The following is a 25,028-nucleotide window of genomic DNA, read 5'->3' as shown; positions in this document are numbered from 1 at the left end:
TACTATTATTGTGTTACTGTTAATTTCTCCTTTTATGTCTGTTAGTGTTGGTCTTATGTATTGAGCTCCTATGTTGGGTGCATAGATATTTACAATTGTTGTGTCTTGCTCTTGGATTGATCCCTTAATCATTATGTAGTGTCCTTGCTTATTTCTTGTAATCATCTTTATTTTAAGGTCTATTTTGTCTGATATGAGGATCGGTACTCCAGCTTTCTCTGGCTTCCCATTTTCCTGGAATATATTTTTCCATCCTCTCTCTTTCAGTTTATATGTGTCTTGAGGTCTGAAGTGGGTTTCTTGTAGACAGCATATATATATATATATATATATATATATATATATATATATATATCTTGTTTTTGTATCCATTCAGCCAGTCTGTGTCTCTTGGTTGGAGCATTTAATCCATTTGCTTTTAAAGTAATTATTGATATATATCTTCATATTGCCATTTTCTTAATTGTTTGGCATTGATTTTGTAGATCTTTTTTTCTTTTGTTGTATTTCTTGACTATATAAGTCCCTTTAAGATTTGTTGCAAAGCTGGTTTGGTGGTACTGAATTCTCTTAACTTTTGCTTGTCTGAAAAGCTTTTTATTTCTCCATCAATTTTGAATGTGATCCTTGCTGAGTACAGTAATCTTGGTTATAGATTTTTTTCCCTTTCAGTACTTTAAATATATCCTGCTATTCACTTCCGGCCTGCAGAGTTTCTGCTGAAAGATCAGCTGTTAAGCATATGGGGTTTCCCTTGTATGTTACTTGTTGCTTCTCCCTTGCTGCTTTTAATATTCTTTCTTTGTGTTTAGTCTTTGTTTGTTTGATTAGTATGTGTCTTGGTGTGTTTCTTCTTGGGTTTATCCTGTATGGGACTCTTTGTGCCTCTTGGACTTTATTGGCTATTTCCGTTTACATGTTGGGGAAATTTTCAACTCTAATCTCTTCAAAAATTTTCTCATACCCTTTCTTTCTCTTTTCTTCTTCTGGGACCCCTATAATTCGAATGCTGGTGATTGGTCCCAGAGGTCTCTGAAACTATCCTCAGTTCCCAGAGGTCTCTGAAACTATCCTCAGTTCTTTTCATTCTTTTTACTTTATTCTGCTCTTCAGAAGTTATTTCCACTATTTTATCTTCCAGCTCACTGATTCATTGTGCTGCAGATATTCTGCTATTGATTCCTTCTAGAGTATTTTTAATTTCAGTAATTCTGTTGTTAGTCTCTGCATGTTTATTCTTTAATTCTTCTAGGTCTTTGTTAATTGATTATTGCATTTTCTCCATTTTGTTTTCAAGGTTTTTGATCTTCTTTACTATCATGTGCCTGAATTCTTTTTCAGGTAGTTTGCCGAAATAGGCAAACTAGGAAATACTCTTCATTTATTTGGACTTCTGTGTTTCTAGTTTGTTTCTTCATTTGTGCAGGATTTCTATGCCTTTTCATTATATTTTTAACTTATTGTGTTTGAGGTCTCCTTTCCCCAGGCTTCAAGCAAAGTTGAATTTTTTCCTTGAAGAAGGTTGAATTCTTTCTTCCTTTTGGTTTCTGCCCTCCTAAGGTTGGTCCAGTGGTTTGTGTGAGCTTTGTATAGGGTGAGATTTGTGCTGAGTTTTTGTAGGTTTGTTTGTTTTTCCTCTGATGGGCAAGGGTGAGTGAGGTGGTAATCCTGTCTGATGATGATTGGGTTTGTGTTTTTGTTTTGTTTGTTGTTTAGATGAGGCGTCCTGCATGCGGTGCTACTGGTGGTTGTGAGATGCTGGGTCTTGTATTCAAGTGATTTCCTTTGTGTGAGTTCTCACTATTTGATACTCCTTAGGGGTTAGTTCTCTGGTAGGGTCTTGGGGTCAGTGCTTCCAGTCCACAGGCTCAGGGATTGATCTCTTAAATGCTGTGTCCCAGGGTTAAGTCCTCAGCTTTGTCCACTGAATAAAATATAGCTCTCAACTTCTGGGCTTTATGTTTTGTCTTTAGTTTGAGGCAGGAGATAGATGGGTCCCAGGCTGAACAGCCTCTCCTTTGCAGGTTCTAGAGCAGCTCTAGGAAACAAGAGACTCAGCACCTACTCCAAGGATGCCCTATGGCCTTCTTATAGTGATCTGATTAGTATATGTAATTAATAAATTTGAACTTAAATGTTTGTCCCACTTTTTTGAATTGTTGTATTAGTCGTCTTGGGCTTCCCTGGTCTCTCAGTTAAAGAATCTGCTGTTGTGCAGGAGACTCTGGTTTAATCCCTAGGTCAGGAAGATCCCCTGGAGAAGGGAATGGCAGCCCACTCCAGTATTTTTGATTAGTCATCTAAATAAAAAATTATGTACTGTGTGCCTGTGACTAAAGTTCTAAGCACATTTTCATCATCGTCCCAAGTGTGTGATATTTTAAAAGCATTAATGAATATTAAACTTGGATATGATCCTATGATGTTTGATCAGGGAGGACAGAGGTACGGTAATTTCTTGGTTTGTGACATAGCATAATACTTTGTACAAAAGTGGGACTTCATGTCAGAAGGCCAGTATTGTGAGTCTTCTTTGGAAGATTAAGAATACTCATTGTGGTAATGGTATGAGAAAAGCAAAACAAATAAGCTGGAAACATCTCTGAACAGGGTTTAGGGACCCTATATTACTGTTAACATTGGGATGTTCTAATCTGAGAAGGACATGTTTCCTAGTTGGGAGGTTGGGATGTGAGTTAGCTGTAGAGATATTGCTGATGGTCCAGAGAAGCCACCTACAGTTTCTCAAAAAGATGGTGCATTCATATGCTTGGACTGCTGTAACAAAATGCCACAGACTGGGTGGCTTAAACAGTAGAAATTTATCTTCTCACAGGCTGGAAGGCTGAGATCCAGGTGCTGGCAGGGTTGGATCCTGGTGAGGCCTTTCTTCCTGCCTTGTGGATAAGCTACCTTTTCACTGTGTGCTCACTTGGCCTTTCCTCTGTGTGTGTGCACACACAGAAAGATCTCTCTTCCTTTTTCTTAAATGGCCACTGATTCTATTGGATTAAGACCCTACCCTTATGACCTTATCTAACCTTAATTACCTGCTAAAAGCCCAGTCTCGAAATACAGTCACTTTGGGGGTTAGGGCTTCAGTATATGGAGTTGAAGAGGACACAGTGAGTCCATTGCAGATAGTTTATTTGGTTGGTTGTTGTTGTTCAGTCACTCAGTCACGTCCAGCTCTTTGTAACCCAATGGACTACAGCATGCCAGGCTTCCCTGTCCATCACCAACTCCCGGAGTTTTCTCAAACTCATTCTACTGAGTCAGTGAAGCCATCCAGCCATCTCCTCCTCTGTCGTCCCCTTCTCCTCCTGCCTTCAATCTTTCCCAACATTAGGGTCTTTCCCAATGAGTCAGCTCTTCAGATCAGGTGGCCAAAGTTATTGGAGCTTCAGCATCAGTCCTTCCAATGAATAGTCAGAACTGATTTCCTTTAGGATTGACCAGTTTGATCTCCTTGCTACCCAAGGGACTCTCAAGAGTCTTCTCCAACACCACAGTTCGAAAGCATGTATTCTTTGATGTTCAGCCTTCTTTATGGTCCAACTCTCACATCCATACATGACTACTGGAAAAAAACATAGCCGTGACTATATCGTTTGAATTCAGGTGAATTCTTAAATATTTTTTTTTTCTTAATATGGCATCACAAACAAAAAGTGAAGTAAGTATGTACAAGCTCTGTTTTATTCATTTATTTTACTGTGTGCTCTCAGAACCCTCCCTTTTCACTTGTGTATGCCTCTATATTTGCATTTATTTTAGTTAAAGCTCAACCATTCCTTAGTAATTGGAGTAACTAGAGCAGCAAATGTGGTTGCTATTGTGTGTTCCAGTTCCATGGCTCTCTAAGATAGCTGTGATTAGTGCATTTGTTTATTTGCAGTGTTGTTTGATTGCAGGGCTTCTAGGAAGTAGATTCTGTAATATGCCTCAAAATCATTGGAGGGTTTTTTTTTTTTTTTTGCCAGTTATTTATTTGGCTGTACCGGGTCTTAGTCGCAGAACATGTGAACTCTTAGTTGTGGCATGAGGGATCTAGTTCCCCAGCCAGGGATCAAACCTGGGCCCTCTGCATTGGGAGCACACGGTCTTAGCCACTGGACCACCAAGGAAGTCCCTCATTGAAGACTTTTTATCCTATAAGAGTACTTGACTTTTATTTATTAATTTGAGCCAAATTATAAAGGCTAATAAAGTTTGGCACCCTTGAATTTAATGGCAGGTAGGAGGTTGAAAATAGGAGTCAGAACTAAAGGTTCTTAAAACTCAAATGTCCTTGTTAATACAAGGCTGTTGGCTAACATCTCCATAATGTATTGTCGTTTATTCAGTGATTGTAGTGGTCAGATTGCAGGGATGGGAGGTGAGTGCTCATTGCACATTGCCTTCAGGAAAATTAACCTTCAGGGTGAGGGTCAGGCACTTAAGTGGCAGTCTCAGTGTAGTGCAATCATTGTTCTGATAACTGTTCTCTACCAGAGACTGTTTTGGAAATGCATGATGAGATGGATTGCCATGTATGGTTGTGTTCGTTGTGCCCTGAACAATTCCAGGAAGCCTCTTTCATGTTGAAATCTGTGAGGGCAACCCTGACTGTGAAGAATACATCCCAGTCCTGAGGTATCAGGATGGGCTTCTCTGCCTGGAAGAAATGATATCTACATTGTGACTTGAAGGGTGAGTAGGAGTTAATCCAGTGAAGATGGTAGGGAGCAGAGAGTGGGAACAGAGTTCCAGGCAGAGGCTCAGAGGAAGGATTGATTAATTTATTTCAAAAGGTAGCTAATGTTTAGCTGAAAGTCTTGTCCTAGACCTTTAAAGAGTGGCGAATGGGTCAGGAAAATGGTGATAAATTGCTGTGGTAACATTGGTAGTCCTTTGGCAGTTGATGTGAATTTGATTAGTGTGTTTTAATTAAATTGGAGAACGCACAAAACAGCAAGTAAAATGTGTTGAGTGATGACTCAGCCACGGGTTTACAGTCCTTGATTTTGAGAAATGTCAGAGTGTGAGACAGAATCAAATAAATATTCATATACCTGACCTAAAGTCCTTAGACCTAATCCAGGAATCTACTGGCCTCCCATTATTTTTTCAAGCATCTTAGAATTCTATTTTGAAAGCATTTTAAAGAAAATATGGTTAAGACTTTAAGTGGTTATCCATATTGCTTGGGATTTGAGGGGTTCAATTAGTGATACTCTGTCTGCTATCAAAATGGAACCATTTGGGAGATAAAGGAGCCAGATAGGTAGAGCTTGGAGAGTGTGGTTTAGGTATGACAAAATGGCTTCCTGAGACTGTAGCCCTGGATTAGGCAGAAATAATCCCTCCAGGCCCTAGAGGTGTTGAGCCAGCAGAGGCCCCACCTAGAAGAAGGCAAATGTAATCTATTTACACTTGCTTACCATATTGGACTCCTATAGTTAAAAGTTCAGTCACTGAGTCCAAGTCTGCCTCCTTGGTTCCTAGTTTTCAATGAAAGACTCTCCCACTCTTCCATTATATACTAGAGTGGGTATCTCCAGTTTTTAAATATTGTCAGAAGGTATGTGGTATCTGGTCACCCACAGAGAAATGCTGTGCAGCACAGAAGTGATGGAAAGATGTTCCTGGTGTCCTAAGAACTTCATGGGACAATATAGTGATTTTTCCATGTCTTGTTTTTCCAAGTAGATATCTAAAACCTAAAGTCATTTTCTTCCTCTTGTTCTTAACTGTAACATTACACATTTGGGGAAACTATTTAGAATTGATGGTATATTTTGAACTACATAAACCTGTCCCATGTTGGTTTTAATCAAATCTTTGGAATTTCAGCTATTGAAAAAGAGGGGCATTGAATTGGAGGTTGAACTCTTAGCTGATGGGCCTGATCTTCACTATTTTAGTGTCACGTATACTAAGGAAGGGAGAAGGCAATGGCACCCCACTCCAGTACTCTTGCCTGGAAAATCCCATGGACGGAGGAGCCTGGTAGGCTGCAGTCCATGGGGTTGCTAAGAGTCGGACACGACTGAGCGACTTCACTTTCACTTTTCTCTTTCATGCATTGGAGGAGGAAATGGCAACCCACTCCAGTGTTCTTGCCTGGAGAATCCCAGGGACATCGGGGCCTTGTGGGCTTCTGTCTATGGGGTCGAACAGAGTCGGACATGACTGAAGTGACTTAGCAGCATACTAAGGAAAGCAAGACAGAACATTTGTCTTGAAGGGCTACAAACTCACTTTATTTCTTTTGTTAAAATCTACCTCTGTCAGAGTAGCATTACTCCCAGGCTGGCTGATTGGCTATTTGCAGATTTTCTGTTGTATTGTCAAGAGTTTTCAGATTCAGAGCAACTAGAACTCTCAAACCTTGCTTGGGGGGTGGGTGGATTGTTGCGAATATGGTATAGAAACTCTGGGAAATGATTTGGCCAACTCTTATAAAGTTAAACATATGCTTGCCCAATAACTGAGCAATCCTACTCTGTGTATTTGCCCTAGAGAAGTGAAAACATGTTCATATAAAACCGTGTTCACGAATGTTCATAGCAGCCTTATTTGTGATAGCCAAAAGTTATAAACAAATCAGATGTCCCTCAGCAGGTTAGTGGATAAACTGTAGTGTATTCACACAATGGAATATTACTCAACAGTAAACAGTAATGAAGTTAGGTATTTGGCTGAGCAAGAGAAGCTAGTCTCAAAAGGTCACATAGTTTGACTCTATTTAACCTTGAAAAACATCACTACAAAAAGCATCACTATGAACAAAGCATCACTACGAACAAAGTTAGTGGAGGTGATGGAATACCAGTTGAGCTATTTCAAATTCTCAAAGATGATGCTGTGAAAGTGCTGCACTCAATATGCCAGCAAATTTGGAAAACTCAGCAGTGGACACAGGACTGGAAAAAATCAGGTTTCATTACAGTCCCAAAGAAAAGCAATGCCAAATAATGTTCAAACTACCACACAATTGCACTCATTTCACATGCTAGCAAAGTAATGCTCAAAATTCTCTAAGCTGAGCTTCAACAGCATGTGAACCATGAACTTCCAGATGTTCAAGATGGATTTAGAAAAGGCAGAGGAACCAGAGATCAAATTGCCAAGATCGGTTGGATCATCAAAAAAGCACAAGAGTTCCAGAAAAACACCTATTTCTGTTTTATTGACTACAACAAAGCCTTTCACTTTGTGGATTGCAACAAACTATGGAAAATTCTTCAAGAGATGGGAATACCAGACCACCTGACCTCCTGAGAAATCTGTATGCAGGTCAAGAAGCAACAGTTAGAACTGGACATGGAACAACAGACTGGTTCCAAATCAGGAAAGGAGTATGTCAAGGTGGTATATTGTCACTCTGCTTATTTAACTTATATGCAGAGTACATCATGAGAAACACTGGGCTGGATGAAGCACAAGTTGGAATCAAGATTGCTGGGAGAAATATCAATAACCTCAGATATGCAAATAACACCACCCTTATGGCAGAAAGTGAAGAAGAACTAAGGAGCCTTTTGATGAAAGTGAAAGAGGAGAGTGAAAACATTGGCTTAAAACTCAACATTCAGAACACTAAGATCATGGCATCCGGTCCCATCACTTCACAGCAAATAGACGGGGAAATAATGGAAACAGTGAGAGAATTTATTTTTCTGGGCTCCAAAATCACTGCAGATGGTGACTGCAGCCATGAAATTAAAAGACACCTGCTCTTAGGAAGAAAGCCATGACCAACCTGGACAGCATATTAAAAAGCAGAGACATTACTTTGCCAACAAAAGTCCATCTAGTCAAAGCTATGGTTTCTCCAGTAGTCATGTATGGATATGAGAGTTGGACTATAAAGAAAGCTGAGCACCAAAGAATTGATGCTTTTGAACTGTGGTTTTGGAGAAGACTCTTGAGAGTCCCTTGGACTGCAAGGAGATCCAACCAGCCAATCCTCAAGGAAATCGTCCTGAATATTCTTTGGAAGGACTGATGCTGAAGCTGAAACTCCAATACTTTGGCCACCTGATGCGAAGAGCTGACTCATTGGAAAAGACCCTGATGCTGTGAAAGACTGAAGGCAGGAGAAGGGGACAACAGAGGATGAGATGGTTAGATGGCATCACTGACTCGATGGACATGAATTTGCGTAAGCTCCGGGAGTTGGTGATGGACAGGGAAACCTGGGGTGCTACAGTCCATGGGGTCGCAAAGAGTTGGACACGACTGAGCAACTGAATTGAACTGAATCTTGAAACAACAAAACTCTAGTAATGGGAAACAAATCAATGACTCTTGCTGTTTTAGGTAAGGTGAAGGTGTAACTGTCAAGGGATATAGTACAAGGGATTTTTTCTGGGAGTGATAGAACTGTTTGGTATCCTGATTGTGGTAGTGCTTATGTGAATCTATGCTGTATTGTATACAGAAGTACAGATATAGTGTTGTACCTATGAAATATATATAATGTTATAAACCAATGTTACCTCAATAAAAAATAAAATTTAAAGATTCATAGAAGTGTACACACAAAGGGAAAAAGTCCATTTTATTGTTAAGACAATATTAAAAGTAAGAAACATTTTAAGACAGCATCAAGAAAGTTTAAAAAAAGAAAGAAAAGAAAAAACAAGTCACAGACTGGAAGAAAATATTTTCAAATCATATATTCAATAAGAACTTGTATCAGAATACACCAAGGTCTGTTATAATTCAATAAGAGAATCTAATTTAAACATGGCAAAAGATTTGAATTAATAGACGTTTCACCAAAGAAGATACGCAGATGATCCATAAGCACATAAAAATATGCTTGACATCATTAGGCATTAGGGAAATCCAAATTAAAACCACAGTGAGATACCACTTAACACTCTCTAAAATAGATACAATCAAAAGACAATAAGAAAGAGTTTAGAGCATGTAAATAAACTCTGTAAATAAAGTAACTCTGATACCTTGCTGGTGGGGATATGAATTGTATAAAATGGTATACAGTTTTCCAACTGAAAACTCTTCAACAGTTTCTTAAAGTAATAAGTATAGATTCACCATATGTCATAGTGGTTCCACTCCTAGGTGTTTACAATAGAGAAATGGAAGCATATGTCTATCCAGACTTGTATGCAAAAGTTGATAGCAGCATTACTCATAATAGCAGAAAAATGGAACCGATACAAATGCTCATCAACTGGTGAATAAACAAGATATGTTATATCCATACAGTGAAATACTATTCAACAATAAAAAAGTAATGAAGTATTAATATCTTCCTTCCACATGGGTGAGCCCTGAAAAGATTATGCTGAGAGAAAGAAGCCAGATACAAAAGATTACATATTGTATGATTTCTTTTCTATGAAATGTCCAGAAAAGTCAAATCTATAGAGAGAAGATAGATCAGTAGTTGCATGGGGGTGGGAGTGGGAAACAGAGTGACTGCCAAAGGAAATGCTCCAAATGTACAACTCTGAATTTAATAAAATCATTGAATTGTACACTTAAAATGGGGAATGTTATGTTATTTAAATTGTACGTCAATAAAATTGTCTTTAAAAAGTTATTTCACTACATACTCAAAACTAGTAATAAAAATATTTTAAATGAATTCTCCTTGAAATGAATATATCAGTGAATAACACAGCTGTGTAAGTAGTAGAACAAGTAAAAAAGGATATTGAAAAGGCTGTAACGTACATTCTCAAAACCAGAGTCACTTGAATGACTCCCAAATCTGAAAAATCATTGTCACTGCTGGGATCCATTGCATTCTCTTAATTTGCTCAATTAGAAATAGTTATCACTCTCTTCAGACACTGTGTAATGGAATGTGGAATGGGACATTTTGTTTTCTCAGAATTTCAGATGAAGCCTTAGAACTCAGAACAACTTCTACAGTGCTGTAAAAATCCCCATAGTGGTGGCCAAACCCTACTGATGATCGTCTGCTCCTTAGAGAACAGGGCATCCATGCACCTGTTCCCAATTCCTTAACAAAGGCTTATTGATGGAGACACTTAAATATTGCAGCAGGTGGATAGTTGTCTAGAATTACAGCTGAGTGTCAATTTGTTCAACTGTCTTCCTGACAAACTCAGTCACAGAATGGAGGCTAGTTTCTTTTATGGCCTTATAGAATTTTTGAACCATACTTTGTCCATAATTAAGTTCCTTCCTCATACCATCAATGGGGTACATTCATAAACTGTATATAGGGTTCTTTTTTTGGTTAGGTGTTTCTTTTAAACATTAGAAAATCTGGCAGTTGTACACCATCAGCACAATTAATAAATACAGGAATTTTTTTCATACTCAAAAGTTTGAAGTAGTTTTGAATTTTTTTCTACTGAAAAAGTTTTGAATTTTTGCACCTCTGTAGTTCATCAGGCTGCTTTAAACCACCTCAGATGTCAAAGGAATTTCATCTATATTTGCTTTCTATAAAAGTTCAGAACTAATTTTTTTCCTAGCATTAGTCATATACCTGTGAAATCAGTGAGTCTCTTTTCATCAGCTGACATGTGCTGTTTTTCTGGCCCACACTCATAGATTATTGCTGTTTGTAATCTTGAACATTATGATGTTGATCCAGTAAAGTCATTAATGCTTCCATTGCTTTCCATCATTTTTTGGGGTAATATTGAACTTTCTAAGCTTTGAAAAATATCTAGTGTCAAATCCTAATTCCTTGTAGTTATGATCTCTTTATAGTTTCCTGTCGGGGGATGTCTTCCATGTCTAGAAGATGGAAATATGCCATTCATGTTTTTTCTAAGTCTTTATTATATTCTTTCTAAGCTATCCCTCTACACTCCTAATACTCCTAATATCTTATTATTTCTTGAAGTGGAAGATGTCACATGTGAACTTAATGTAGCAGTGACTGTCCTTTAGTGCCATGGAGTACAGTGGTAATAAATATGAATGTAGATGTTTTAAGGAGTTACTCAAACTCTATCTTGAATTAGCAGACTGTTGTTGTCATGTTTTAACACAAGGGGGCAGCAGCATCATCTTTATTGTCACCATAACATGTTTAACATAGGCACCTTGGGCCCAGGTAGGGAGGGTAAGATTTTATAAGTATGTAAAAACAGTATTCATCATCTAATAACACTTCTAGGTATGATGGTGATGATTACTGAGAGAGACTTCAAGGACATTTCCTGTAGTAGAGGAATTTGTCTGCAAATATAAACCTCCTATAAAGAAAAATCTCCTGTATCCCTTCTGTTCTCAGTACCCTCACTAGACACTTCTGTGACCACATGTGTGGGAATTTTCTCACACCAAGCAATTCTCCAGCTCTCAAGCGAATACCGACTGAGTATCCACAGTTTAACTCTCTGACACTATCTACCCGGATGTATCATCAGATCCCACAGGCCTCACAAAACCTCTGCCCCTCTCACTTCAGAGGTTAGTCATAAATCCAACTTCTGACCAACTGACTGTAAGTCAGAGGTTCCCATGTTCCCCTCCTTGGCTTTGATCATTTGCTAGAATAGATCAAAGAACTCAGGAAACCTGTTTACTTACTGTATTACTGATTTATTAGAGAAGGATATAATTCAGAAACAGCCATATGGGAGAGATGGATGAGGCATGTTATGTAGGAGTGGGCACGGAGTTTCCGTCAGCTGCTCTTCTCTGCCCTCATGTGTTCACCAGTCCAGAAGCTCTCCGAACCTGTGTACTCTGGGGATTTTTACAGAGGTTTCATTACATTGGTATAGTTAACTAAATCATTGGTCATTAATGATCAATTTAACCTCTAGGACCTCTTCCCTGCCTGGAGCTCAGGGGTTGGGTGGCTTTAAAAGTTCCAACTCTCTAATCAACTGGTTGATTCCCTTGGCAAGCAGCCCCCATTCAGAGGCTAATCTGGGAGCCCCCAGCTATCAGTCATCTCTTTAGCATACAAAGAGACACTTAGAGCCTTAGGGATTCCAGGGGTTTTAGGTGCTGTGTACCAGGAAACTGGGACGAAGACCAAATATATATTTCTTATTATAAATCACAATATTATACCTCCTCTTTTGTTAGTCATTGTGAAGACCCTGTCCTATCATGGTTTAGCTTTATAGTTAGCTTTGCTAATAACGAGTAAACACAGTGAGTTATGTGAAGCAGGTATTGATTTGGGAGGACAGCCTTTTATAAATGACTTATTTTAGTTTCCTGATGAAGACTTTGTTGACTGAAGAAAAACGTGTTTTATTCAGGAAGCTTGCTGACAGCTATACAGCCCAGGAATAACATCAAAAAATTACTGCTAATCACAAAACCCAGACCTCTCAAGTTAATGAATTTAATGCTTATCTATGTATGGGAAGATGTAAGAGTCTGGGCTCATTGAAATTATTCATTTGATATGCATCTTAACTATCGAGACACATAGCCTATTTTTCTCCATCTAACTTCTCTCCAGGGTGCACCTTGAGGGGTGGTGGTGGTGGTTTCTTTGATCTGAAATATTCTTTGTTTACTAGAATTGCAGGCAACATTTTTTTTGTTGTAGTTCACAGCACTTCCTGTTGGATGTAAATTAGACCAAGTTTTAGGAGGCATTTCTTGACCAGTTAATTTGTCCCATGGTGCTAAGAGGGCTAATTCCTAGATCAGATGAGAATTATGTTGATAGGCTGCTCAGTGTGCTAAGTTTTGGATTAAGCCCTGTTTATAACCTAAAATTCTCTGGATCTTCTGTTTTGCTAGTCTATTATGATCCAGGAAGTATTTTCTTTGTTGCTTATTCCCACATCTAGAGTTGCACTATTACAATTAATTCTATATAGAGTTAAATGTATGAATGACCACGTCAAGACGTGTAGTCATCATTAATTTTGTCAGAGGCCTGGTTACACATTGGGTAAAAATTGACTTACAGTTGGGTTAAAAGCATATACGTGTGTGTGTGTGTGTGTGTGTGTGTGTGTGTATTGGAAGGACTGATGCTGAAGCTCCAATACTTTGGTCACCTGATGCGAAGCACTGACTCATTGGAAATGACCCTGATGCTGGGAAAGATTGAAGGCAGGAGAAGGGGACGACAGAGGATGAGATGGTTGGATGGCATCACTGACTCGATGGACATGAGTTTGAGAGAGCTCCGGGAGTTGGTGATGGACAGGGAAGCCTGGTGTGCTGCAGTCCATGGGGTCGCAAAGAGTTGGACATGACTAAGTGACTGAACTGAACTGTTTGGGGCCCTTTAATGTTGGGGACCAGTAGTGGGGGGGGGTCCTTCTGGCCCATCCAACCTTAGATAGTTGTTGTGGTCTGTGTGTGGCTTAGAAAAGAATTTCCAGACACAAAGTATTTCAGAAGAGAGTGAGTTTATTGAGAACAAAGAACGAAGATAGTGAAGGGTGCTGCAAACATAGCATCTGACTTTCTGACAGACCAGGGAGAGCTGACCCATTTCACAGGCTAGTGGTCAATTTTGTAGCCTCGAGATGAAGAAAATTCCTGCTAGAAGGGTGGCATTAGGTGATTGGTCAGAAAGCTATATGGTGAATATTTTACCTAATATGAAGTCAGGGAACAGGCTAATTTAAATTTAGGTCAGGAGGGCTCATGGCAACAGTTGCTATGGGGCTTGGTCAATTCTAGAGATTTTTGTCCTGTGACCTCAATATAGGGCTCCATAGTAGTGTTGTATCAAAACATTTTGTTTTGATCCCATTAATATCTATTTTCTTTATCTTATTTCTTGATAACCATCTAAGGATTTTTATCCTTTTGGGATGAGTCCCTTTAAAATTTTCACCTTGTTATAAAGAAATCTGTATAGTTTTTCTTATGTTCTTATTTTCCTATTAATCAATCAACCTAATTAACAATCTAATGTTTTTTTTAATCCATGATCTAATTTGTTTTTCATAGGTACCAATAAAATAGCTGTTTATAATGAAAGCTAAAAATTTGCCAATTTAGAAGTTTCACCAGTTTAAAGAATCCATCCTCTGGCCATTGATGAGATATACCTTAATAGTGACTCACACCAAAAACATGCAAGAGCCTCCTGCACAAGAGAGTACATAGGATGCAACCTTCACAAAATCTAGAAGGTTTACTCCCCAAAATAGTTTAAAAAATAAAGGACCTTGGTTGTACAGGTGGACACAATGAAAGTAAAGATGAAAAAGGCCCCTTATGGACAGCTCTTATGACAAATTTTCCTGAGAGTTGGCACAGCCAAGCCAGACAAAAAGATTGCCCAGGATTCCAGTCTATTTGGCTGCCAAATGTACACCACGTGTGTACCTTCTGGATGGTAGAGACCAAGGTCTCAAGCTGAGATTTTTAAGAACCTCATTTTAAATTTGGAGTAAAAATTTACAACTTTATTTTTTCACAAAGTTCAATTATGTTAGAACAAGTCTTTAATATTAATAATAACATCAATAATAAAACAATAGAGCACAGTGTGTGACTTAAAGAACTATATCTTTCTGGATTTTATATATTATTTGTTCTTCAACAATGTCTTGTGAGTTCTTATATATCTTGATGATAAGAGACATTGTAGAACATTATACATGAAATGAAGTGAATTGAAGTTGCTCAGCTGTGTCAGACTCTTTGCGATCCCATGAAGTGTAATCCACTGGGCTCCTCTGTCCATGGGATTTTCCGGGCAAGAATACTGAAGTGGGTTGCCATTTCCTTGTCCAGAGGATCTTCCTGACCCAGGGATCAAACCTGGGTCTTGCACACTACAGGCAGACTCTTTACCATCTGAAGCACTCTTTACCACCAGGGAAGCACATTATACATGGGATATAGTAAACATTGTTCTTTCTTTTTCTCATATAACTTTCTCCTTTAATGGCAAAATGAGATGGGAGGAACATTGTACCATTCTCTCTCTTAATATTTCTAACAACTGAATTTAAAGAGAAATCTGAAATTTTCCTCCTAAGAGAGAATTATAGAAAGTGTCTTGTGGTTATTTGTGTGTTTTTTTTTTTTTTTTTCACATTTCACTCATTTTAACTTGGGCATATGTGACTCATATCCAGGACCAGGGGAGCAACATTTCTTTATAACTCATGGGATTAAATGCTTACACACAGTTTTGCTGTTTTTTTCCTCATAAAGGGAAAACCCTACTAAGAACAAAATGTGATGGAAAGACTTGCAGCTAATTATGCTAGCTGTGTCAATGCTGCAGCCTCAAGAAGCCAGCTCTCCAGTTCCTGAATCATGACTGTGAAAATTTACACTGTGGTGTTTGGCTCCCTAAGGGATATAATTATTTTCTCCATGATATCCAATACTTGAAATGACCTAAGCAAAAGCCTTTCTTTTCTTTTCTTCCCTTCCTCTGGTGTGTGGCAAAATAAGTTGCTTTTGTAGCAACTAGAAATTCTCGAGGCCTTGTCCTTGCTTGTGGATGGCCTGAGGGATGCTGCTGGTAGAAATCAAAGAGCTCAGTGGTTCTGCTGGGCAGCAAACAACTTTGCCTCTTATCACCCATCTTCCTCCCACAAAATCCTGGGATGTAAGACACTATTAGTGGTTCCGAATACTAAGAGTGCCATCATAACCCTAAAAGGTACTGGCCTACCTTGTCCTCCTGGTGGCTGAGGGACCCAAACCAGAATAGATGGATGCCTAACCCTTCTGAAGGACTGTAGAGTTGTTCCTAAAATATATACCCTCTCCTTGGCCTCCAAAAAATAATCTCTCTGTCCTTCCACAGGCCTGATGTTTTCTTCCACTCTGTTTCAGGACTCATCGTCGGGGTGATCCTGAGGTATGGCACCACTGCCACCAGTGGTCATGACAAGTCACTCAGCTGCACTCAGGAAGACAGGGCCTTCAGCACCTTATTAGTGAATGTCAGTGGGAAGTTCTTTGAATACACCCTGAAAGGAGAAATCAGCCCCGGCAAGGTCAACAGTGTAGAGCAGAACGACATGCTGAGGAAGGTGAGCTGTTACGGTCCTGACATGATCTTTCTTTTTTAATGCAAAATTCTTACTGCTTTATTTAATTAAAAACAACTGATGTGGTATTTGATTTTCCAATTCTGTCTTGACCTTGTGAAGAGAAATATTTTCAAATTCCTAGAACATCAATAACATTCCTGGTTCTCAGTTTGGCTAGGAAACTTTTGGACTGTGATGAAGAGAAGGAACCAGATTTGAACTTGAGCCTTTTAGCTTTGTCAGACTGATGTGGGCCAACAGTGGTGCACTGCGCTTGTACATCCCACTCAGCTCCTCTCTCCAACTCCCATCTCTTCTTGACTATGTTTCTTATCCTTGTTATGGTTTAGGGATGAGATTGTTTCTTTCTTAAAATAAGATTGGTTTCTCATTTTTCTTTTAGCTTGTATATTCAGTGTTCAGAAGTTATTCTTAGTTCTTCATGATTCTTTCTACCATATTCTACAATTTACGTTTCCCAATTTATTGACTGCAGTTAGTGATTGCAGTCATAGAGTGTAGCTTGCATTCTGAAAATTATTGTTCTCTGGATCTGCCATAATCCTTAAAGAAAATTATTCTCAACCTGGAACATTAAACATGCCCATCATCTCTCTGTCCCTAATGGCAATTCTAGTGAGCTCTTTCCTTTCAACCCTTCATAAGAATGCATAGGATTTCCATAAACATTTGTGAAATTAAATGCAACTGAGAAAGATACCCAGTGTAAATACCACACTAATGGCTGTTTTGAAATGGCCACCCAAGTCCTTCATACTAGAGAGGATGTAGGGGAAAGGGGAAGAACCCCAGCCCATTTCCATCTTTGAGTTTCGTAATAGAAGATGAAGTTGACTTTTACTCTGTTATCTTTAGAAAAACGTATATTCAGATCCCTCCTTTTTAAACTTTTCCCACATAAAGCAAAGGTAGTAGAACAAACACAGCTAAGATTATTGTTGTCAGTTGAAGGGAGAAGAGGCCTGTTGAGGCAGCTTGGTTGATGCAGAGTTTTGGAGTGGGCGTCAGGGAACTCTTGTGCTGATTCATACATTTCTGGGTTTGGAGACTTCAGCAAGTCACAAACTCTTTGGCCCCAGTGTCCTCATATTGGATAGATATTGTCCAAGGCCCCTTCTCATTCTGATATTCTCTGCTTTTCAGACTACTTTTATCTTTAGCAAGAAGATAGAATAAAACATAATTTGAATGAAAACATACTGTGAATTAGGCTAATCAACAGTTTCAGTTTCTAAAGAGAAATGCTAATTTAATAATTAGAATTATTAAATCTTTAATTATTACACATTTAATAATTAGAATGAAGATTTAAAATAATTAATTGAAATAAGAGCCAGTTAATCTAGAAACAGGAGCAAATTCTTTAAAAGGGTTAGGAGGCTTTATAGAATGTTTAATTCTTTTCTGGATGTCATAAGACTTTTTTAATAGTTTCACAGTGATTTCCCTGATTGTGCTGTGCTGTGCTTAGTAGCTCAGTTGTGTCTGACTCTTTGCAACTGCATGGACTGTAGCCTGCCAGGCTCCTCTGTCCATGCAGATTCTCCAGGCAAGAATATTAGAGTGGGTTGTCATGCCCTCCTCCAGGGGATCTTCCCAACATAGGGATTGAACTGGGGTCTCCTGTATTGCAGGTAGATTCCTTACTAGCTGAGCTACTAGGGAAGCCCAGTTTCCCTGATTACCTACAGGTAATTTTAGTCTCCTTAGTACATGAACTGTGAACTTCCAGATGTTCCAGATGGATTTAGAAAAGGCAGAGGAACCAGAGATCAAATTGCCAACATCCATTGGATCATCAAAAAAGCAAGAGAGTTCCAGGAAAACATCTAGTTCTGCCTTATTGATTACGCCAAAGCCTTTGAGTACGTGGATCACAACAAACTCTGGAAAATTCTGAAAGAGATGGGAATACAAACCACCTGACCTGCCTCCTGGGAAGTCTTGTGTGCATGTCAAGAAGCAACAGTTAGAACTGGACATGGAACAACGACTGATTCCAAATCAGGAAATGAGTATGTCAAGGCTTTATATTGTCATCCTGCTTATTTAACTTATATGCAGAGTACATCATGTGAAATGCTATGCTGCATGAAGCACAAGCTGGACTCAAGATTGCTGGGAGAAATATCAATAACCTCAGATATGCAGATGACACCACACTTATGGCAGAAAGTGAAGAAGAACTAAAGAGCCTCTTGATGAAAGTGAAAGAGGAGAGTGAAAAAGCTGGCTTAAAATTCAACATTCAGAACCCTAAGATTATGGCATCCAGTCCCATCGTTTCATGGTAAATAGAAAGGGAAACAATGGAAACAGTGACAGACTTTATTTTTTTGGGCTCCAGAATCACTGTAGATAGTGACTGCAGCCATGAAATTAAAAGACACTTACTCTTATGAAGAAAAGCTATGACCAACCTAGACAGCATATTAAAAAGCAGAGATATACTTTGCCAACAAAGGTCCATCTGGTCAAGGCTATGGTTTTTCCAGTAGTCATATATGGATGTGAGGTTGGACTATAAAGAAGGCCGAGAGGCAAAGAATTGATGCTTTTGAACTGTGGTGCTGGAGAAGACTCTTAAGAGTCCCTTGGACTGCAAGGAGATCCGACCAGTCAATCCTAAGGGAAATCAGTCCTGAATATTTGGAAGGACTGATGCTGAAGCTGAAACTCCAATACTTTAGCCACCTGATGTGAAGAACTGACTCATTGGAAAAGACCCTGATGCTGGGAAAGATGGAAGGCTGGAGGAGAAGGGGAAGACAGAGGATGAGATGGTTGGTTGGATGGCATCATTGACCTGATGGACATGAGTTTAAGTAAACTCCGGAAGTTGGTGATGGACCGGGAGGCCTGGCGTGCTGCAGTCCCTGGGGTTGCAGAGTCGACCACAACTGAGCCACTGAACTGAAAGAGTTGATAAATTTCTGTTGATGTTTAGGAAGCCATTAACACTACTGGAGACTTTGGTCTAGGCCACATCACATATCACAAATGACTGTCAGTCAAAAGAGACTTAAATTCATTAAAATTATATCTATAAATAATTAGGTGGTAGGATGCAGAAAATTAGTAAAGAATTATGCCTGCACCTTTTACTGTAGTTGAACTTTTATAACAGTTTAATAAAAATCAAGATGTTTTCATTTGTTGTTTTTTTTTTCTTTCTTTTTTATTACTATTATTTTTTTCTTTTTTTTTAATATAAGTTTATTTTAACTTTACAATATTGTATTGGTTTTGCCATACATCAACATGCATCCACCATGGGTGTACACGTGTTCCCCATCCTGAACCCCCCTCCCACCTCCCTCCCCATACCATCCCTCTGGGTCATCCCAGTGCACCAGCCCCAAGCTTCCTGTATCCTGCATCCAACCTGGACTGGCAATTCGTTTCTTATATGATATTATACATGTTTTAATGCCATTCTCCCAAATCATCCCCTCACTCCCTCTCCCACAGAGTCCAAATGACTGTTCTATACATCTGTATCTCTTTTGCTATCTCGCATACAGGGTTGTCGTTACCATCTTTCTAAATTCCATATGTATACCTTTGTTGTTTAAGAACATTGACCCAGAAGCTTTCTGTTGGTTCTCAAATTTGCACTGAATTGTTGTGTCTTAATACATATTCAACAGCCCATCAAGAGTAGAGTGCAGAAGTGCTGTATGGAGAACAGACCAGTGTTCATGGGAGCTGTGGCTTCTCTCCTGTGTGATTTTTCACATTTATGTCATTTTTGAAAATATTCAAACTTTAGTCAGTGGCTTAAAATATTAAGGAAATAATATGGCACCAATTAGTATTAAATAAAAATGCTTTTTTTTAACTTTTAGGTAACATTTGATCCAGAGGTCTTTTTCAACATTCTGCTCCCTCCAATTATTTTCCATGCTGGGTACAGTTTAAAGAAGGTAAGGTATTTTTTTACGGTATTTTTTAAAGCATGGGAATCTCTATGTTAAGTTACCTGCACAATTTTCTAGTTTTTTTCCTTCTCCCGGATTGGTTATTACTATGTTCTGTACCTACTCAGAGATAGCAGCTGATTCATCATCATCAGTGATTCATTTCTGTTTTAAAGTCTAGAACTCTCATCCATTGCTGTCGGGAATGTAAAATGGTATAGCCTCTCTGGAAAACACTTTTGCAGTTTCTTATAAAACTGAAGTTGAAATAACCATTTGTCCCAGAGATCTTAATTCTGAGGATTTATCCAAGAGAATTGAAAACTTCTATTTACACAAAACACTGTCCATGATTATTCATAGAAACTTTATTTGTAATAGCCCAGAACTGGAAACAAACAATGTCCCATGATAGGTAAATGGTTAAACAAACATCCATACTGTGGGATACTTCTCAGTAATAAAATGGAACAAACCACTGATACACAAAACAGCCTGGATAGATCTCAAATGCATTATGCTGAGTGCAAAAATCCAGTCTCAAAAGATCACACACTATATGGTTTCCTTCATATAGCTTTCTAGAAATGAAAAAATTATAGGGATGGAGGACAAATTAGTGGTTGCCAGTGGTTAGGGATGGTGGGGAAAAGAAGTGGGTGACTGTGACTATAAATGGGATAGCATGAGGGAAATCTTCATGAAAGTGGAACAGTTCTGCATCTTGATTGCAGTGGTGGTTATAAGACTCTACACATGTGATAAAATGACATAGAATTATGCACACACATTGTACCAATATCAATTTCCTGATTTTGATATTGTAGTACAATTATTTGAGGTATAACCAGTGAAGATACCACAGGACCTCTCTACACTATTTTTGCAACTTCTGTGAATCTATAATTACTCCAAAATAAAAAATTAAAAAAAAAATCATTACTGGGACTTCTATAGTGGTCCAGTGGTTAAGACTCTGCCTTCCAATGCAGGGGACATGGGTCCAAGCCCTGGTTGGGGAACTAGGGTCCTACATGCCAGAGGGTGTGGCCAAAAATTAGAAAAAAACAAAAACTTAAAAAAAAATCTGTCATTTTTGAGGGAGGGTCATTGTGCTCAGCAGCAAGATTGGGTCTAAGGCTCTAAATATTTAAAATACTAAATACCTTTATAAATAGTGTTAGTGGCTGCCTTCCTCCCCCACTGTGGGACTATTCTTTGAAAATTTAGTTTCCAAAAATGCCTACTTCAGATAACAGCCAAGGAACCTGTTTCAGCTGTCTTTCTGAAAGGGGACTAAAGGAAACCTTTTCAGTGAGCCTAGAAAAGAGAGATGTTGACTGCCAATAAAGCTCAATAACATCCTTAGGAAGTAGAGAATGCCTTCCAAGTTGATAAATCTCTAGATAGATCAATCAAGGTTAAAAAAAAAGAGGAAAGAAACAAATTACGTATATCAAGAATGAAAGAGGTGACATTGCTACAGACCCTTTACACCTTAAGAGGACAGTAAGAGTGTAATATGAACAACTTTGTACAAATAAATTTGACAACCCAGGTGAAATGGACAAATGGACAAATTTCTTGAGAGGTACAAATTACCAAAACTGACCCAAGAAGAGATGGAAAACTTGAGCAGTCCTATATTAATGAAATAAATTGCTTTCATAATTAAAAAACTTTATACAAGCTCAGATGGCTTCATTGGTGAGTTCTATTTAGCATTTAAAAAAGAAATAATACCAATCCTACACAAAATCTTTCAGAACATAGAGGAGGAAACAATCCCAACTGATTTTATAAGAAAGTGCCTCCCCATTTGGCCAGTTCTTCTGTCAAAGCAGCTCTGCAATTTTCAAACTGTTTTTAAACTATTTACAACCCACACAAATACAGTTATTTATGGAACATCTGATATAAGGAACTTTGCATATATCCTTTACTTCTGTTTTTACATATATTATTTCTAATCATCATAGAAACTGTATGAATGTGAGGGTGGCAAATTACCTCATACCCTTTCTCCCCCAGGTTTCCAACTCATTTATAAACAGACACAAGGAGCTAATTGGCAACTGAATGATCAATTTATGACCCAAAGTTCCTGGTAGTGCATGTTGAATGATAAAGGTTAGCCCTTGGTAATGGGGCTCCTTATTACTAACGTCATAAATTGAAGACACATACCCTTTAGCCATCAGGTTGGTCACAGTCACAGGTGGGGAGGCTGAAATGGGAAGATCCTAGGAATTGCTGGGCCTGCCAAAGGCTGCCTCTGTTGCTCATAGCATAGAGACTATGGGAGCAATAGTGTTCCCCCACTTTTTTTTATAAGAGGGTCAAGGCTGCAAGTCAGGGTCAAGCCCATCTCTCCCTTTAGAGATCACATGGTTCTTCCTTACTGCATCATCTTCAGGGAGAAGGGATAGAACTTAAGTTCTCTCTCCACAATGGATGGCTGTATTCCTGCACAGCAGCCCAGCACACATACACTGACATGTAGACAATGTCCTGCATTTGATTAATACTGATGAGGATGTCAAATGACATGTGAGGTTATGTAGATGGTTCAGGACTGAGTCAAGGTTATGACCTGTTTGTCTGACTGGAGGGACTAGGATTGTTCTTGTTCCTCTGAGTTACATTATCTCTAGAGTTAAGTTTTCAGTACAAAAAGTGTATCTTTGGGCTTCCTTGGTGGCTCAGTGGTAAAGAATCTACTTGCCAATGCAAGAGACACAGGTTTGATCCTTGATTCAGGAAGATCCCACATGCTACAGAGCAACTAAGCCTCTGCACCACAACTATTGAGCCCATGCTCTAGAGCCATGGAGCCACAAATAACTGAGCCTGCATACCTCAACTGCTGAAGCCCCACACGCTAGAGCCCATGCTCCACAACAAGAGAAACCACCACAATGAGAAGCCTGTGTATTGCAACTAGAGAGTAGCCCCTGCTCACCACACTAGAGAAATGCCCTCACAGCAACAAAGACCCTGCAGAGCCATAAATAAAAAAATAAAACTTTTTAAAAGTATCCATTTTCTGAGTAATTTATGAGGTTGCCAAAGTAACCAGAATCTGTATGTCAGCTGTTGACATGTAACAAATAGATGATCTTACAGATATAAATGATGTTATTCTTTATTTAAATGAAGAATTTGGGAACTGCTCTTCAGATCAAATGGGTGATGAAGAATTTGGTATTTTAAATAACTTATCTTAATGTATAATCAAGGTCATAGTTGCTTGAAAATGAAACCAAAGCATTGGTTGTTAAAGCCACTGTAATGGCTGGAAAAAACCACCTTAGTGTTTGCATAGCTTTTTCTTTGTCAGCTTCATTTTCTCAGAAGAAAAAAACTAATAATAGGCTTTGCCAGTTACCAATTTAAGTTGTTTTTGAAATGCTAGTCTTAAAGGTTATTATTAGCTATTAGTTTAGTCTCTTCCTTTTTGATCAGGCACGTAAATAGTTGGTTCTTAGGTAGTTGCCATCTCTGATTAAATGTTTTCAGTTAAAATGTGTAATAAGTGTTTCACCAGTTGACTGCTGATATGTAAACAGATTCATACCCCTTGACCTATGTACATATAGTTGTCATTCAGACACGGGCCTTTCTTTTTCTAACTTGAAAAAAGTACCATGGCCTTAGCTTAGATTTTGTGTTACCACTCAGTTTGCTTACAGGGCATTAGCAGGGAAAGAATTTGCCTGTAGAGGCTTTCATGTTTTGTGAATTTCCCCCAGCAAACACACACACATCATGTTAAAATTTTTCAGGGGAATGGAAGATGATAAGGTTTCCCAAGGAGTAGGAACATAAAACTTAGAATGGTACAACTGGAATTGGGATGCCAAGGTAGATTTTCATTGAAAATCTTGGTCTGTTTTAGGTTTATATTCTTAATGGCATTACCAGGGCATGCCATCTCCTTTTGTTTCTTTTTGCCATTCTATAATGGAAAGGGAAAAGTAAGGGAGAGACTAAACCAGTCATGTTTCTGTGACCCACACATGACCATGAACTGTTAAGGCCAAATTAGAAGATGAAAAATATAGGATTCCATGAGACACCTCCTGTTCTTCTTCCCTAAAAGGATGTGGTACAATGCCCTGGGATCAGCAGACCTTGTTTCCAGTTCTGGTGCATCAGTGTGGTGGACATGTGACTTTAGGCAACTCACATCCCACTTTTGAGCCTTAGATGTCTCTCATAAAATGGTCCAAGGAACACTTTCATGATGGGATTGTTGTGAGAATTGGATGAGCTAATGTATGTGAAAGTACTTTGTAAAGTATGAAGTATGTAGTTAAGTACTAAGTGTAATAATATACAAATAAGTGGCATGTTACACCTTTTCAAAGTGCATTAAAATTCCAGTTCACATCAGCTGATACGACTGGGGATAGGTAATTTGTGTGTACAGTGTGTGGTGATGTTAGAATATATCATGAATGCATTTTCGGTAGTGGATTTACATTTCTAATTTTCTGCTTTGGCTAATAACATGAATACAGATGTACTTAACATATTCAGACCAACCATGGGAATGATCACCAGAAGAAAGCCAAGTGGCAAGGGAAAGCATATCTAGGATTAAAATTTTGCTCATGGGTACTCTGCATGGGTTTCATTGGTCTCATGTCTTGTCCTTGATGTATTCCCTCTTTGGTTTAAGCACTTGATGGAACTTTTAAGGGCTCACAGTTTTTGAATTTTTTTTTGGAAATCAAACTGTTTTCTAAAACAGTGGCATATAAATGCATTAGCATTAAAAAGATAAAGACTGAGGACAGTGACTGATATAGGAGGCAAACATAATATGTCTATAATATGTGCAGGCAGTGCCTTCATTTGGTGACTTAGTGTGGGAAGCCTTTGAAGGATTCTCTTCTGAGAAGATGGTGTATGGGCACTAGGGATTCCTTGATGCCTTCTTTACAGCCTCAGAGAGGGGCGGGCACTGGGGAAGGCTGAAGCCAAGGTCTTAGATCCTCTGTCTGAAAAGCAGGCCAGTGAATGCCCATAGCTCTTTGTCTTGTCAGACTTCGTGATGGCTACTTGATCCGGGTCAAGTTCTTCTTGGCCTTCTTGGCCTTCTCTTTCCCTGGTGGTGCACATCTCACATGCTGGGGCTCTCCTG

At 38.8% G+C, this 25,028-nt stretch overlaps 1 protein-coding gene across 4 annotated transcripts in view; it reads left to right on the top strand.

Moving 5' to 3' along the window:
- SLC9A7 (solute carrier family 9 member A7) overlaps positions 1–25,028 on the top strand; it is a 182,134-nt gene that overhangs the window by 80,356 nt on the left and 76,750 nt on the right. For all 4 annotated transcript variants that reach the window (XM_024988752.2, XM_005228096.5, XM_002700063.6 and 1 more), the window contains exons 2-3: positions 15,739–15,938; positions 19,808–19,885. In XM_024988752.2, coding sequence (XP_024844520.1) covers positions 15,739–15,938; positions 19,808–19,885 — 278 coding nt within the window. The remainder of the gene's footprint in view (positions 1–15,738; positions 15,939–19,807; positions 19,886–25,028) is intronic.

The sequence above is a fragment of the Bos taurus genome, chromosome X (genome assembly GCF_002263795.3).
Source record: "Bos taurus isolate L1 Dominette 01449 registration number 42190680 breed Hereford chromosome X, ARS-UCD2.0, whole genome shotgun sequence".
In the NCBI taxonomy this organism is placed as follows: Eukaryota; Metazoa; Chordata; class Mammalia; order Artiodactyla; family Bovidae; genus Bos; species Bos taurus.
Note: the sequence above shows the minus strand (reverse complement) of the source record. Positions and strands in the feature narration are given on the sequence as shown.